General features: G+C 37.4%; 1 protein-coding gene and 1 long non-coding RNA gene across 2 annotated transcripts in view; one reads left to right on the forward strand and one right to left on the reverse strand.

The window, feature by feature from the left end:
• Window positions 1–246: 246 nt before the first annotated feature.
• LOC106151429 (uncharacterized) lies at window positions 247–13,148 on the forward strand. Its single transcript, XM_087018018.1, has 17 exons — window positions 247–550; window positions 4,780–4,881; window positions 5,375–5,486; window positions 6,045–6,159; window positions 6,564–6,627; window positions 7,046–7,085; window positions 7,780–7,825; window positions 8,205–8,265; window positions 8,434–8,527; window positions 8,843–8,917; window positions 9,303–9,366; window positions 9,687–9,763; window positions 10,067–10,148; window positions 10,525–10,582; window positions 10,792–10,817; window positions 11,340–11,419; window positions 11,719–13,148. The coding sequence occupies exons 1-17, from the start codon at window positions 466–468 to the stop codon at window positions 13,007–13,009; spliced, it is 2,472 nt and encodes an 823-aa protein (XP_086874144.1). The 5' UTR covers window positions 247–465; the 3' UTR covers window positions 13,010–13,148.
• Window positions 13,149–14,014: 866 nt separating this feature from the next.
• Window positions 14,015–14,904, reverse strand: part of LOC147760838 (uncharacterized) — a 34,127-nt gene continuing 33,237 nt past the window's right edge. The window contains exon 3 of the long non-coding RNA XR_015335507.1: window positions 14,015–14,162. This is a non-coding gene — a long non-coding RNA (uncharacterized LOC147760838). The remainder of the gene's footprint in view (window positions 14,163–14,904) is intronic.

The following is a 14,904-nucleotide window of genomic DNA, read 5'->3' on the forward strand; positions in this document are numbered from 1 at the left end:
ATACGTGGGTGTGAGGATGTGGAAGCGCGTGTGTTAATTTGCTTGCTTGCTCATACTCGCAAGTATGCATTGACATTTGGATTGTGAATATATTATTTATTCATCAGCATGTCCGTATACGTCTGCACGGCTTGGTAGGAGGAGTCGAGAATCACATAAATTCTGACTCCTTAAAACACGATAATTACGCGGTTACAGATTCATTTTAAGATACACTTAGGGGACCGCACTCTCACCGTTACAAATTGAGAATAATTACGCGTACCGCGTGAGCGCCGCAGTCATATCTGTAGTATCATCTTTCACGCCTAGCTGGTTGGGCAATGGTCTACACAAGGGTAATCTCCCGTATATCTTTATGCTCATAGCGACATACAGATACTTCGGGGTAGAGAGACATACCATACCACCTCCCCATAGTGAATATAACTGCGGTCCACAAACAACAGCTGTACATACTGTATAATGGCAGTGGTCGAAGGATTTCGGATTATTACATTATTGCTATTTATCTGTTCTGCCGAATATGGATATACTGCCTTTGGACAAAGTAAGTGTGTGTTTTGTCTGAAATTAGAATTACAACACATGCTAATATTGGACGTCTTCGCCGTTCGGTATAGTGATCAGGCGCTGGTTTCTTTTTTAATTTTCAACTACTTTTGAACAGTATAAGGAAATTAGTTGTGAATAGTTAGTTTGTTAGTTAAATTCCACGTTTTTTTCCTCAATAATAAAATAAGGAACACAGACAAGGACATTTAAATTAAAAAGAAAGATCTCCTGAAAGGTATTTTGTCAACTTTTTAAAATAATGTTATCTGGGAATTAATTACGACATTCGAATGATTTTAATCAAAATTGTAACACCAGCGAGTGACATGTTTCAAAATTTGGACTAAAAAGAAATGAATTTAGTTTTTTGTTCATCCGTTAACTGCTCCGCTTATTGCTACACATACAAAGTAATAGAAGTTGTTTCCATCTCGGCTCTACCCGGATCTGTCGGTATCTTATGATGGAAATCCAAGATAAAGTTAATTACCTTAATTCGACCACACATTGTTGTTATTTACTAACCGAAACCTTACAGAAAATATCAGTCATAATTGTTAATATTTGTTCTCTTTATTTTTTCTATATACATATTTTGGAATTATATATCATGTCTTATTTTCAACCACACCTTGGTCTGATGTCGTGTTAATGCCTGAGGGTAAATGAAAGGATTTTAACTCGCTCTAGTACAAAACATGTACAGTACGAATATACAAGTATACCGATCTTGGTTGTGACCCATAAAACATACGATGTTCAGTGACAATTTTCTGGTTATCAACTTCGGCTGCTTACTCTTAATTACTTTCGAGATTCATTAAATGATTTTATCAGTTTTCGCTTAAGTCTGTTCTGTTTTTGGTTGTACGTGTAACAAATAGACAAGCAGGCCCATGGTGATTTCTTACATTTTTAAAGATTGCTTCGGCAATCATCGTAATACTGCACATGAACTGGATGGAGACCCATGTATGCATATGTGTGGACACAAACTGAACTCGTGAAAATCAAATTCCCTTGATTTTTGTATGAATTAATAATAAAATACGGAACACAGAAAAGGACATTTTTGATTTAAAAAAATTCCGAAAAGGTATTTTGTCAACTTTTAAAAATAACGTTGTTTGGAAATTGATTCCCTGTGCGACATTCGAATGATTGATGAAATATCTTACTTGTTGTGCAATGTCCTTTGACAATAAGACGTTTTAATGAACACAAATTGTCCAGTTCGATTGTATGTTTACTAGTATAATGTGCATCATGTACAAGTAGGTGATGAGCTTCAGGATAACCGATTCCAGGAATTAGCTGTAACACCCACAGATAACAACACTCTACGTCTTCAATATTTATATTCATTATTCACTTTATAAGATATAATCGCGTATGGTCCTCTATTTACCTTTGAACATCCATCTTGATTTACGACATATGGTATATGTTGTTTTATAGACCGTGCTTGTGAATATTTGTCAACTTTTATGATATTATCTTTTGGTCCTACTAATACCATAGGCTACGGTCAATAACTATAGTTCAGTAGCTTTCCCGGTAAGGCAAATTAATTTTTGACCTTTGGGACCAATTTGGGATAATTTTCACCCGAACTGCTACATTCCTAAGGAGCATTTAACAGTTTACCAATACGTCCCTTCCCGAGTGCTGTGGTTGTATTTTATGGAGATGTTTTCGTAATTTTGTTGGTAAAATATTGGTAAGGTCACATTTTCAGAGACTGACCATTTTTAAAAGCAACATTTAAAGAGAGTGACCTTTTGATATTGCACTTACTTACACCCTGCATGGTACCGGGTACTCTATATAACTGAGGTGATGTATTTGACACCACTTATATGTATACAATGCATTTTTAAAGAAGTCACCGGCTCTTAATTGAATTCTAAGATATGTCATGGTGAAATAAGCCTTAAATCTTTGTATGGACGAGTATAACGCTTCTTAACAGTCACACATGTGTCATATATTCTGTACAACCCGAGTAACTTTGGTCAGTCTTGATCGCATTGGCTGTATGGCAACTTGTGTGTGTGTGTGTGTGTGTGTGTGTTCGCGTGTGTGTTCGCGCGCGGTACTGGCATACATTATTTATACGAATTTAACTCTCTCTCTCTCTCTCTCTCGGTGTGTGTGTGTGTGTGTGTGTGTGTGTGTGTGTGTTTGTATAAAATTACTGTGTGTGCATGTATGTTTGCAAACGCGTGGATACCGGATGAGTGCACATGTGAATGAATGCATGTGTGTGCATTCGTTGGCGTGCAAGTGCGAAGCACATATTTTATGCTTCAACTGTCTAACAGCAATTTCTTAAAATCTGCATACTCAGGACACGTCTCTGTGTCAAAGCCACTGAAAAAAAGAACGAGTAGAAAATAAGGAAATGCTTCCTGGTGAACGTACAAAGAGCCACTTAAGTAAAAATGTCATAAATATTTGAATTACATACCGGTACATACACACATGCCTCTGTAAGCAGACTCTTTTTAATTAATTGCGGTTTACTTAGTCATTTAATGTCACAGAATGATAAATGCACTGCCAGGACAACTTGTAGTATTTTCTCCAATGAGAGACAAAGAGAGAATAACATATGCATTTTAAACGGCTGTTTTGCATTATAAAACATTATTCATTTGAACAATTAGGAAATGTATGGAACTGGTTGATAAAGCCGAAAAAAGGAAAAACGTGTCTGTTTTTGCTTAGATACACTGTAGAAGGAAGAAGACGCTCTATAATGCCGCTATATGCACTACATTTCAGACACGATACTAGAGTTACAACAGGTCATGGATGAAATTCAGTTCGTCCGAGCATGGGACAAAGTATGACAAAAGTCACGTTCAAGGCTTACTCATGGACTGACCCCGTCACACGGTCACACCGGTCAGTGACGGGCCATTTTTAAATCATGTTTGCTTTTCAAAAACCTACGTGAATTTCCTGTATATTGCAGTTTATCGATCTAATTTTTGACAGAATGAACAAAACGGTAAATGAAGCAGGTACATGTACCTGTCTCTTTACATGTTTTCGAATCAGCGTCTAAAGAAGATTTAAAAAGTTCCATCTTACTAAACGAATTTTGACTATCCTTTGTTTGGAATTTTAAGGATTATTTAAGAAAGTTTAATATTATTTCAGCAAATAAAATGACGATTTTGCATTTTATCAAAAGAACCGAATTGAAACTAATGGTTCTAATGCCACGTAATCCGCCCGATTGTGTTTATTGTGAAAATAAAAGTTGAAATATCAAAGCAACACATGTACAATGGATATCAACCATTTACCATCACTAGTGAAATTGGTCAGCCTCTTTCCCCATTACGAGAATGACTCAAAAATTTTATGTAGGAAACGGGCTTACGTAGCTTTCTTTTTTCAACATTTTTTGTAAAAGGTATGTCGTGGGTATAAAGGAAATAACTGTTCAAGACAGTACAAACAATTCGTATAAAAGGTCTTAAGTGTATTGTAATAGATTTAAATTTTTTGAATGTTCAAGGCGAGCATTTTGACCCCAGTTTGTCACGCCTACCGAACGAGTCATAGTTACCAGTGCTGGTATGTATTTATGAATACGATAAACAAACGATACACCGGTAGATACACGTTGTGATTTATGACCCGAAGAATGTCGTAATACAATCAAATGTGTGACGAAAATATCTACAGGTAAGGTAAGGTACCATACGTAACGCCACAGAGTGGAGCAGTATATCGTCACGGTCTTTTATGGGGTGACTAATAATTTTAAAATCAGAATATGGCCCATGTATTAGTCACTGCATATGGAGGTGATGTTACGGAATTATTGTGGACAAAGTGTATAAATGATAACTGATGCAACTGAATAATTGTTTGGTATAAAGTACAGTATGCTTCTCTCCCTTGGACAGAAATAAAATGGCCCACCGAATGCAAGATGTTTGGAATATATATTCTACCACGTCTTTTCAGCCCATGATGCAGTCAATGAAAATACGCTGCAGATCTTAAAATTCCTTATAATAAATGTTAAAAGAACCCCATGTTACGGCTGTTTCTTTTCTAATTTTTGGATTGTAGAGAATACGGTGCCTTCATGTGACTATGATGCATGATGTCACTATGATATTTGATCGAATCGTTTCTGACAAATTCCAAATGCTGATAAGAATCAAGACATATATTAACAAAATGTTTGTTTTTTTCCAGAGCTGCATAAATCAAGGCGTATAAGGTCGTTGCCAGATGGGACACCAGATGTCAAAGACCAGTACTTATTGATAGGCAAAAAGGGAGTCAAGGAAAGTCAAGGTGTGCTATTTACAAATATGTCTACCTTTAAGGTTTTAATAAGTGTATAGCACTTTATTTGTCTCTGTTTTGCCTTTAAAGTTATACCAGCTGTAATTAAGTGTATACTATCCATTCAAACGTTTCTGATACGACAGGTAGACAAACACTTCGTTGGAATTATATAAAAGGCACACTTTGCGAGATTAGTAATGATATATATGACACATTACTCTTCTTTAAGGTCTTCTATTTTTTGACAAACGAATTATAATAATTCACCCTCTAACTAAAAAAGAGTTAGTCGGATCGGTAATGGGAACTGATACGCAATGTGTCTATTGGATCACAAGTACTGAAACACGTTAATTTATCCTTAAAGGTAGGATATCGGAAAGTAAAGTCTGACACAAATACTGAAACGTACGATCCTATATATATTGAGACATAGCTGCAAAAATAACTAAAAAACATTAAATGTTGAACAATATTTTGAATTAAAACATCATTTCAGTGGGTGGTCTTTTAACATGGACCAGAACTGTTGGCTATACTTTGGACACTACTGATATGCACACATCCTACATCGGGGATCGTTTGTACTGCAGTATGAGGATGAACGAAAGGTTGGTGTCCTTTAAAAATTGGACATTAATCAATTGAGTGGTTTTTATTACAAATTATGGTTATTATCATTATTATGGTTTTATTTATTCATGGAATTGATTATTCCTTATTGTGCTTTAATTGAGAATTTGTCTTAGAATAGTTTAGAAATAATGCAAAAGTGACCAAAATTGCTTTTTTTCATCTTTATGTGCATATTTAATACGCTAGAGCAACACCATCACTATAATCGATCTTATCAAAAACCTCTATTTTAGAATAAAAAAAGTAATTTTGGTTTTTACAAAGACGTATTTTCATAATGGCGCTGACTGGACAGCCTCTCTCATTTCATTAATTCACCGTTATAATACGCCACAATTTGTGAGAAAATGAAATGGTAGGCCTACTTCTTTGTATCTTAGCAGGACGATGCAAAAGCTAAAACTGTATAGAGAAGGCGTATGTTATTATTGGCGCTTGTAACTATTTGATTTTCTGTTAATCTTTCTTAGCAACTGTGCGTTATAATGTAATTGCAATTTTATTATTTATAATTTTTCTGACTTTTTGTACAGGACGAGGCGAATGCTAAAACTAATGCATTCAGTAATAGAAGACGTAGAGCCAGACCAAGTGGTATACGTATCTCATACATGTGATTCACCCATGAGTTTGTCTTTCTCTAACTGGGTATGTATACCGTAAATTATCTAAAAAAAATCAATTAAACATATATTTTCAGAATTTTAACCCCTAAATTAAATACTCTGACAATTGTTATAATCAACTTGTTACCCTAACCCACTGAACTCAACATATTGCAGTTCCGTAACATAAATAAAAGTATTTACATGGTAGGTATGCCCTGTCTTTTTAAAATTAAATATATGTGGCACGTACATGGCCCCATGCCTCCGTTATACATGTATGCTTCTTTTTGCATTCTGACACGACAAGCGAAGCGAGACCGAGAACATTACTGTGTTCCCCTTAATTATGACCCTGGATCCCTCACCGTCTTTGTTTCCACCTAATTGTATTTGATGTATTTTAAAATAACCAAATATATAATACTATCACATCTTTGTTCTCAGGGTATAGATAGAGTTGACCAGAGAGAAGCAATTACTGAGAGCCGGGGACAGTTCGCAGCCGAAGGTAGGATATGCGTTCTTTCCTAAAATAACGAAACAACCACATTATTGCAACTTTTATTCTATCAGATTCAAGGAAAAACGTATCTAATTTAAACTGATTTAGAGATGTTTTAACATGTTTTAACATTAAAATGCAATACTCAGAACCGTACCAGTAACCGACAGGTTAGCAGACCACGCAAGGATATAAACTGATCCGTATAATTGCTCGCAAAAGCCTTTTTCCTATCAAGGAAGTATAAAATCACGAACGTAGATACAAGCAGTAACTGCCAAGGAAATGTATCCCAAAGTTTGTATAGGCATACCACGCACCTTTAACCTTCATTTGAAGAAGAAAGAAACAATTAAAATACTGGAAATGTTAACAGTTTTCCTTTTGCATAGCTTGTACTGATCAATCTTTTTTCTCTTATTAGGACATGGCGGGGATGACGTCCATATATATATGATGGATACGTAAGTACAAAACACCAGTTTAAGTCAGAATAACGGGCATGAAACCGTAATGAGAATTGTTTATTCAAACCCCGTTTAGGCTGTAGCTGGATTCTCAAGTAGTTTTCTTCTAAACTCTCACTAAGAATGATATTTATACAGTATAAACGCTTAGGTAAAAGGTCCAGCGTTTTTATAGTGTATTGTAACGTATTTTATGCTGCCTTTTTGAGGCATGTGGCAAAGTAGGGAGATGACTAACAGTACCGGGTACCTCTGCAAAAGACGATATTAACGCGGAATGCATGCAATCGTTTACTTGACTGAAGTCAGTTGAAGATTAATTTTTCTTATAAAAGAGTGTTATTTTGAATTGTGAAGTTAATAAAGTGCTGGCCATACAATAAGACATACCAAGGGCCATACTCGAACAAAAAATCGTTAATTGCATAACCTAATCGTTTTCAAAATAGCCAAAGCGTCCGTCTCCGAGAAATATTGCTTGAACGTTCTTGCCAAAACCCTACTGAATGTCGTATATTTCAACTATGGTTAGATATATCAATGCTGTAACACTGAATCATATTAATGAATATACTCATCAGCAGCAGCCAAAAGCCATGGTTTATAAAATATAAATTATATCATAAAAACACTTTATTGATTAGACACTTTTGATTGTGTGATTTATTATCATTTTACGTGTCTTTTTCAGAGGAATAAGGATGACTATTAACGAGCTAAGAGGGAGAGTACAGAGGGTAAGAAAATACTTTTTATGTATATAAAAGGAAAAGCAGGGGTGTCAAAATAAAATTGCCATTGTGATCGAGGACATTTGAGACCGATGTCGCATTTGTCAATGATTGGCGCACCTACCGCAATTGTGGTTGTGTTGGTAGTTTATCTTTATTTTGCAAATCATCAGCATGTCATTTTAAGTTCAACAACAGATAATTAAATAGCACTATATACACCAAAACACAGATCGATGTGTTTTCAAAAAAAGTTAAAATTGCTGAAAGTAATGTAACACACCCTTATAAACTCATTCACACCTTCCCAACATACTGAAGACAATACATTGATCACCATTCAAACAGAGCTCTGAGATAGAACATGCTGTCCGTCTTTTTATAGGTGACAACGGGATTATTTGCTACAGAAGAGGACAACAACGGTCATGGTTCTTGGACTGCAGGTGAGATAATTGTGTCAATAATATCAGTTATACACAGGCGTAACGTGTCTACTTACAAATATATTCCTCGCCGCAAAAAGCAACAAGAAAATACAGGCAACTCACCACAATTTCGAAACGCCAAGCCCATGGCTATATTTAGAACATGTTTCTCCTTCCCTGTTTCAGTAATTGCCGCCGGTACCGTTCACGGGATCGCCAAGAGGGCCACGGTGTTCTCAGTAAAGGTGCTAGATGGACGGCTAGGAGTCGGGACCGTAAGGTAGGCGAACGTTTTAAAGCATGAAAAGGGAGTTCAGCGGGTTTTGCTGAGCACGAAGCTCTCACCTTTCTCGCCAAGGTACATGTATATACCCCAGCCGTCTAAAACATTTTGAAGCTGTGTCCAAGATATAATTTGGTTTGTTATTACAATGTAGACTACAGTAGCTTAAACCACAACGATAAAGATAATTGTTCATTGAACCAGAAATCGTAGATGTAAAGATGGGTTTTGTATCGAGTGCTATCAGTTCTTATCCCGTTGGAAGGCTCTATATTGCCTGTTGTATAATGTTGCCTGTTATATATTTTACAGTGGCGTGGTGGCGGCAATGGACGTGGTGATTTCTCACGCCCGGAGCAGCGGTAAAACAAGAAAGAGTGTAATCAAGTGAGTGGCAGCTACATGATCTCTCTCGATCTCTCTTCTTTCTTTCTTTCTTTTTTGTAGCCATTTTTATAATGACAGGTTAGAGGAACTAATGACGATCAAAATGTTGGCGATAGCCGTTAAAAGTACACACTGTGTCATGAAGTTACTTATAGTTCATAATACAACGGTATATACCACTTCTACGGTATATAAGAAGGGTCCATTTCTAGTTCATATTACAAAAATAATGTGCGTAAAATATTCTGATTTAAGATAATCATCTTATACAAAGACTCACTATACTATTGGCGGCCTTTCTCTTCAGATTGTTTTTGCATGAAGAATAATGACACTATTGAGGGCAATTTTTGTTTTGATAAATATTTCTGTTTCTTTCCTCCAGTATGTCGCTGAGTGGTTCCTTCAGCAACGCGTTGAACACAGCCACTAATGATGCCTCGGAAGCGGTAGGTCATGTTCTCTGTACTTAAAACAACAAAGAAGGCGAATTTTTGGGTGATTTACAATGTCTAGTACATGTACCGTATGGGCATGTGTCCTTTTCACAGTTCACTTTCAAGAAAATCACTATACAAGCAGCTATGTTTTAAGAACTTTATACTTTAGAAGGAAGGCACTGTTAGTCGGTGACTGTTTGTATTATCTGAGAAAATTTTTAAAGTAAGAATGTAAAAAAGCAAAAATTGTTCTGTCCGTGTGGACGTTAGACCACACTAGATGGAAATCAGTTTGTCATATGATTTTATAATCCGTTCCATAATTACAGGGCATTACTGTTGTATGTGCAGCCGGCAATGAGAATGCAGACGCCTGTACCCGGTCCCCTTCCAGTGCGACTCACGTGTGAGTGTGCCTCCGCCATTTATAAATGCCATATGCTTTGGGTGGGGTGACAAGTACAAAAATGTTTCTTAATTCGCTTGGCAAATATGCATAAATATTGTGTATTAGTAGGTTTCGACAATTTTATTGTAATGCGTTGTGTACAAGGATGGAAAATGCTTGATATTGACTCGTTTTGCTTGACATACTTGGGCAGCTGTTGGAGGTAACGTACGTACCCGCTGCGTCCTGTAGATACATATAGCATTTCAACACATCTGACGGCACCACGCGAAACAAAGTTTTTTCTTGTGATCTTTACAGGATATCCGTCGGATCAATTAGCAGAGCTGACAGGATATCAATGTTTTCTAATCATGGCAAATGCGTGACAATTTATGCACCGGTAAGCTTTGGCATTTGGTTTGGTTGGTTTTTACTGCAATTACTATTGTTATTAAAAATGATATTTACATACACTGTATACCAGTATATATATATGTGTGTGTGTCTGTGACCTAGCTTAGAGCCAGTAATAGCTTTTAAAATACCTACCGTTGCCTCGTGTAATGGAGTAATTTTTACTACCTGTCTTCAGATTGCCTGATAGAAACTTTTGTGTTAAGATCCTAGAGGTACGCAGTTAGACTACAGAGGTTCGCTCATCATTAATTCTATATGCAAACGAAAACTAAAAAGGCTGATTTGCAAAATGCTTTTTTTAAAATCTAAATCCACTTTTCGACAGCATATGCATGTATTGTTTGTTGTTACTTTTCTAGGGAGAGTCCATAACTGGCGGAAGCAGTTCTACTGATTTTGATCCAGTTACCATGACAGGTAAGAACTTAGGAAAAAGTCGATAGCGGTTATTAACAGCCCATCTCTCTCTCTCTCTATATATATATATAGGTGTGTGTGTGTGTGTGTGTGTGCGTGCGTGCGTGCGTGCGTGTGTGTGTGTGATATGAGATAGGTTTAAAGTGGAATTTAATATTTACGCAGTTTGTTGTTAAATAATATTAAGAAATATTCTTTATCAATTACAGGAACGTCTGGTGCCTCTCCCATGGTGGTAAGTGTCGCCTCCCAGACTGGGTTCCCATACTTACATCAATCCATCTGGATCGACCTAACTCCCTGGGGGTTCACGCTAAATTGCTATCAGCTCAAGAGCCTTAAATGTCTGTAACGCCTACCGAATCAGCTAGGGGTAAAGATAATTACCCCCTAACAGTTTTACTAGGCGTGACAGACGTTTAAGCCGGTTAGTTTGATAGCAATTTAGTGAGACTCCCTAGGGACATAGATCGATCCAAATATCTGTGGGAATGGTCCCTCAGTGGTAGTTTATCTCTGCCAAATAACATTATTTGATTTTTACAGTGTAAATTCATCTGCTCCATGTCAGTCAAAAATAAAATCTACGTATCCCAAAAAACAATCGGGAAATAATTCTGGAATGATAATGAAGTCTTCCTTTTTTAAGCTCTGTGAAATGTACAGTACATACATACACATTCACATAAATGTACATACCGGTACATGTACGTACATGCATCTATTACAATGTAAATTCTCTCGTTTCCGTTTACAGGCAGGTGCCGCCGCCATTTATTTATCTTCCAACCCGCCAGACACCAGTACCATGGGTATAAAGAGATATCTTTTAACAAGGTTTGTTATCAGATTCCAAACTTTCCCCTTCTTTTTTGCAAAACATTCTACCGTGTGCTACTTGCAGTATGGTAATTAATATATATAAGCAATTCTTGGTTGCCTGTGTGCACTTTATTTTTGCGGTTACGTTAGTGATCCATAGTCTTGGGTAACACATTGGTGATTTAAGAATGTCAACGTATATACCATATACAATTTACTGTAGTGTAAACGCCAATTTCAAATTGTGTTTCATCTGTACAAATATACCAATGGATGGTCCTGACAAACGTTATTTAACCTTTATCAAATTTCAGAGCGACAATAGGCAGGATAGGCAATTTTGATACTAAGAGTGCGCAATGCACAAACAGTCGCAAAAAGCGTTGGGTTGTCAATGGCTTTATAAATGGATTTGGATCATCGAATAAAGGAAATTCGCAGCTAAATAATTTTAACAATAATAACAACCGAAACCCAAGCTGGTCAAATGGAAATAGGTCACCCGGAAGGAGACCAAGCGGAAGTAGGTCAGCAGGGGGCAGCCCATCGTTTGGGTTCATTCACAACTACTGGCTGAAGAGGTTCGGAAACATCTTTGCAATGCGGCCGACTGTTCAAACCACTGCTCCACCCACTACTACTACTTCTACAACTACAACTACTACTACTACTACTACTACTACTACTACTACTACTACTACTGCTGCGCCTACAACCACGACTATACCAACAACCACTACTCCCCCTCCTTCCACTGCAAAGCCATTATCCATCGACGATCCGGCTGTGCAGGCCATTTTAGAAGAGGTCTCCGCGGACCTACAAAGATCTGGCGTTAATACAATCGCGGACCTGCAAAATTACATAATCAACTCTCACAAACAGCAGAGCGTTAAAGACAATTTCCTCCATGACATCAGAGAAGATTTGGAACGAAACGGAGAGGCGAATTTGCATGTCGCTATAAATTTCTATGAATTGATTCGTCGATATTGGAGACAGTTTTCGATCTTTTACCGAAGCCCTAATGTCGCCACGACACCACGACCAACAACTACAACAACTCCTAAGCCGACGACCACTACCAAAGCAACAACAACAACGACGCCAACAACAACGACAACAACGACGCCAACGACGACGTCAACAACTTCGACGACCACTGTGGCGCCCGTGGTTGATTCTATCACCACCCGACGGCCACCATGGTTTTTCTTCTTTAGAAATCCCTTTTTCTTCCGGGCTCCACAAGCAGCACCCACCACGCAGCGACCAACAACGACGACAACTACCCCTACAACCACAACAACTACACCCACTACTACTACAACGACACCTACTACAACTACCACAACCACACCTACTACTACTACAACCACACCTACTACAACTACCACAACCACACCCACTACTACCACAACCACGCCCACTACTACAACCACGCCCACTACCACCACACCTACTACCACAACAACTACGCCCACAACCACAACCACGCCTACTACAACTACAACCACACCCACAACTACAACTACGGCTGCAGTGCCGTTTCCAACATCAGAAAGTATGGAATGTCAAAATGCAATTCTTTACGTGGGCTGTTAAATGTGAAAGAGAATCGACCGACAGTTACATGCTGATATTTACCGTTGCGACGCATTCATTAATCTGATGTAGTGATGACTCTCATTTCAATGGGCACTCTTCACAATCATTGAAAAAAGAATATCATTCGCTCTTGTTATATTTGAGTTCTTTGGAATATGAACAATTATCATTAAAGCGGTCTTCATTGCTTTAATGATAATCATTAAAGCGGTCTTCATCGCTTTTGAAATGAACTTAAAGAGAAATGTCTTTGACTAGTTATCAACTTTAGTTACTCTTGGACTTCAAGTTAAATGAACGAAGAAGACGACCCACCATATCTATACTGACAAATGTTCACTACAAAATTCGAATTAACGTGGTGATACTTTGCAGTTACATTGTACCATGGCATTTCTGTCGTGTGCAAATCACTGACAGATATATCCTTATACCTCAGTCTTATCCGTCCATAATGACGTAACTTACCGTGTAATATCTGGGTTTAAAATAGTCGAATGGGCGTGGCCTAGGAAGTGGCATATGTCCATCATCATCGTCATCATACGGTGCTCATATTTTTGTTGAAAGCTATGATAAATGATATTGTACCATGCAGGCGTGGCCGCAAAGAAAATCAATTGATACCAGAGTGAGATATACGAAGTGGACATGGCTTCCACAAAGGCGTGCTTAAATAATAATTTTAATGTTTAACAAGAAATTGAAGTAGGCCTAATGCTTGAACGGGCTACTTGAAGTGAGATGAAAAAGACTGTTTGATCTCTGTACAACATGGAGTCGAGTCAACTCGTGTAAGGGATGGTTGCCACCTTATTCAGAATATCCACCGCGTCGACTGTGTTATGGCAGCGCAATACATATATTGGTGACTTTTACTGATTCACTCATCATAACAACATGGATTATGTTAAGTTTGATAAGTTGAACAACTCAGAAATGTTATGTCTGCGGAGCTGACTTTGATCTGTTTTGACTGGTGATAATAAAATCCAATTTATTACAACAACATATCTCTACGTATAGTTCTTAATATAATCTCAAGCGTTCTGACATAATAGAGACCTGTTGCTTTTGCTTTGGCGACCACTTGGAGACGAAATTTGGCCAACTCTAGCAAACTCGGTACCGGTGTCAGTGGCTTTTCAATCTGAAAGAAAATCAAATCGATTTGAAATCAATATAATTATATTAATCTCATAGTCGCCCTACTGAGCCCGAATTGTTCACCATATTGAATGTTGCGCGTCATTACATATTAAGAGAAACGAACCGAAAAAGAGCTCCAAGTTATATATCTGTTTAAACATGTGTTTTACCCCGCAACCTGGAAATAAATCCCTTCACTTTACCGCTTTTAAAAGCGACCGCTTTCCTTACAATAAGTAGCGCTTTGAATGTCACAGATATAAGGAATGCGCACGTGTTTTTGGTCACCAGACATAAAAATATATCATTTCACAAAAATTAAACACATTTGGTCAGTTGGTGAATGAAGTCCAAGTCTATGTCACATCTAGTGCGTCATGATTACTGTGACTTATAGCAACTTTGAACTTGGCAATTCAAAAACTGTCAACATAATTCATACATAATCACGGACAGCTATCTTGTGTAAATAATAAAGCAGTACATAATTCATTAGTCCAAAGCACAGGTGGGCATAGTCAATGTTTATTCTGACACCTGGAGTTCAGTAAAACCGCTAGCTTAAAGATGCTTTATAACATGCAGGACAAGTTCCTGCCCCCTTTTCGGAAATAATTTGACCGTGGATTATGCCTGTCAGGAAACCACTGCAATACCTAACTTACTGATCGTTTATGTAAAAAATAACCTGTTTGGATTAAACCATTTCAATATCAAACTAACATTTTTCTTACAAGTCCCTT

The sequence above is a fragment of the Lingula anatina genome, chromosome 7 (genome assembly GCF_051362555.1).
Source record: "Lingula anatina isolate TDL-2025a chromosome 7, LinAna3.0, whole genome shotgun sequence".
Classification (NCBI taxonomy): domain Eukaryota; kingdom Metazoa; phylum Brachiopoda; class Lingulata; order Lingulida; family Lingulidae; genus Lingula; species Lingula anatina.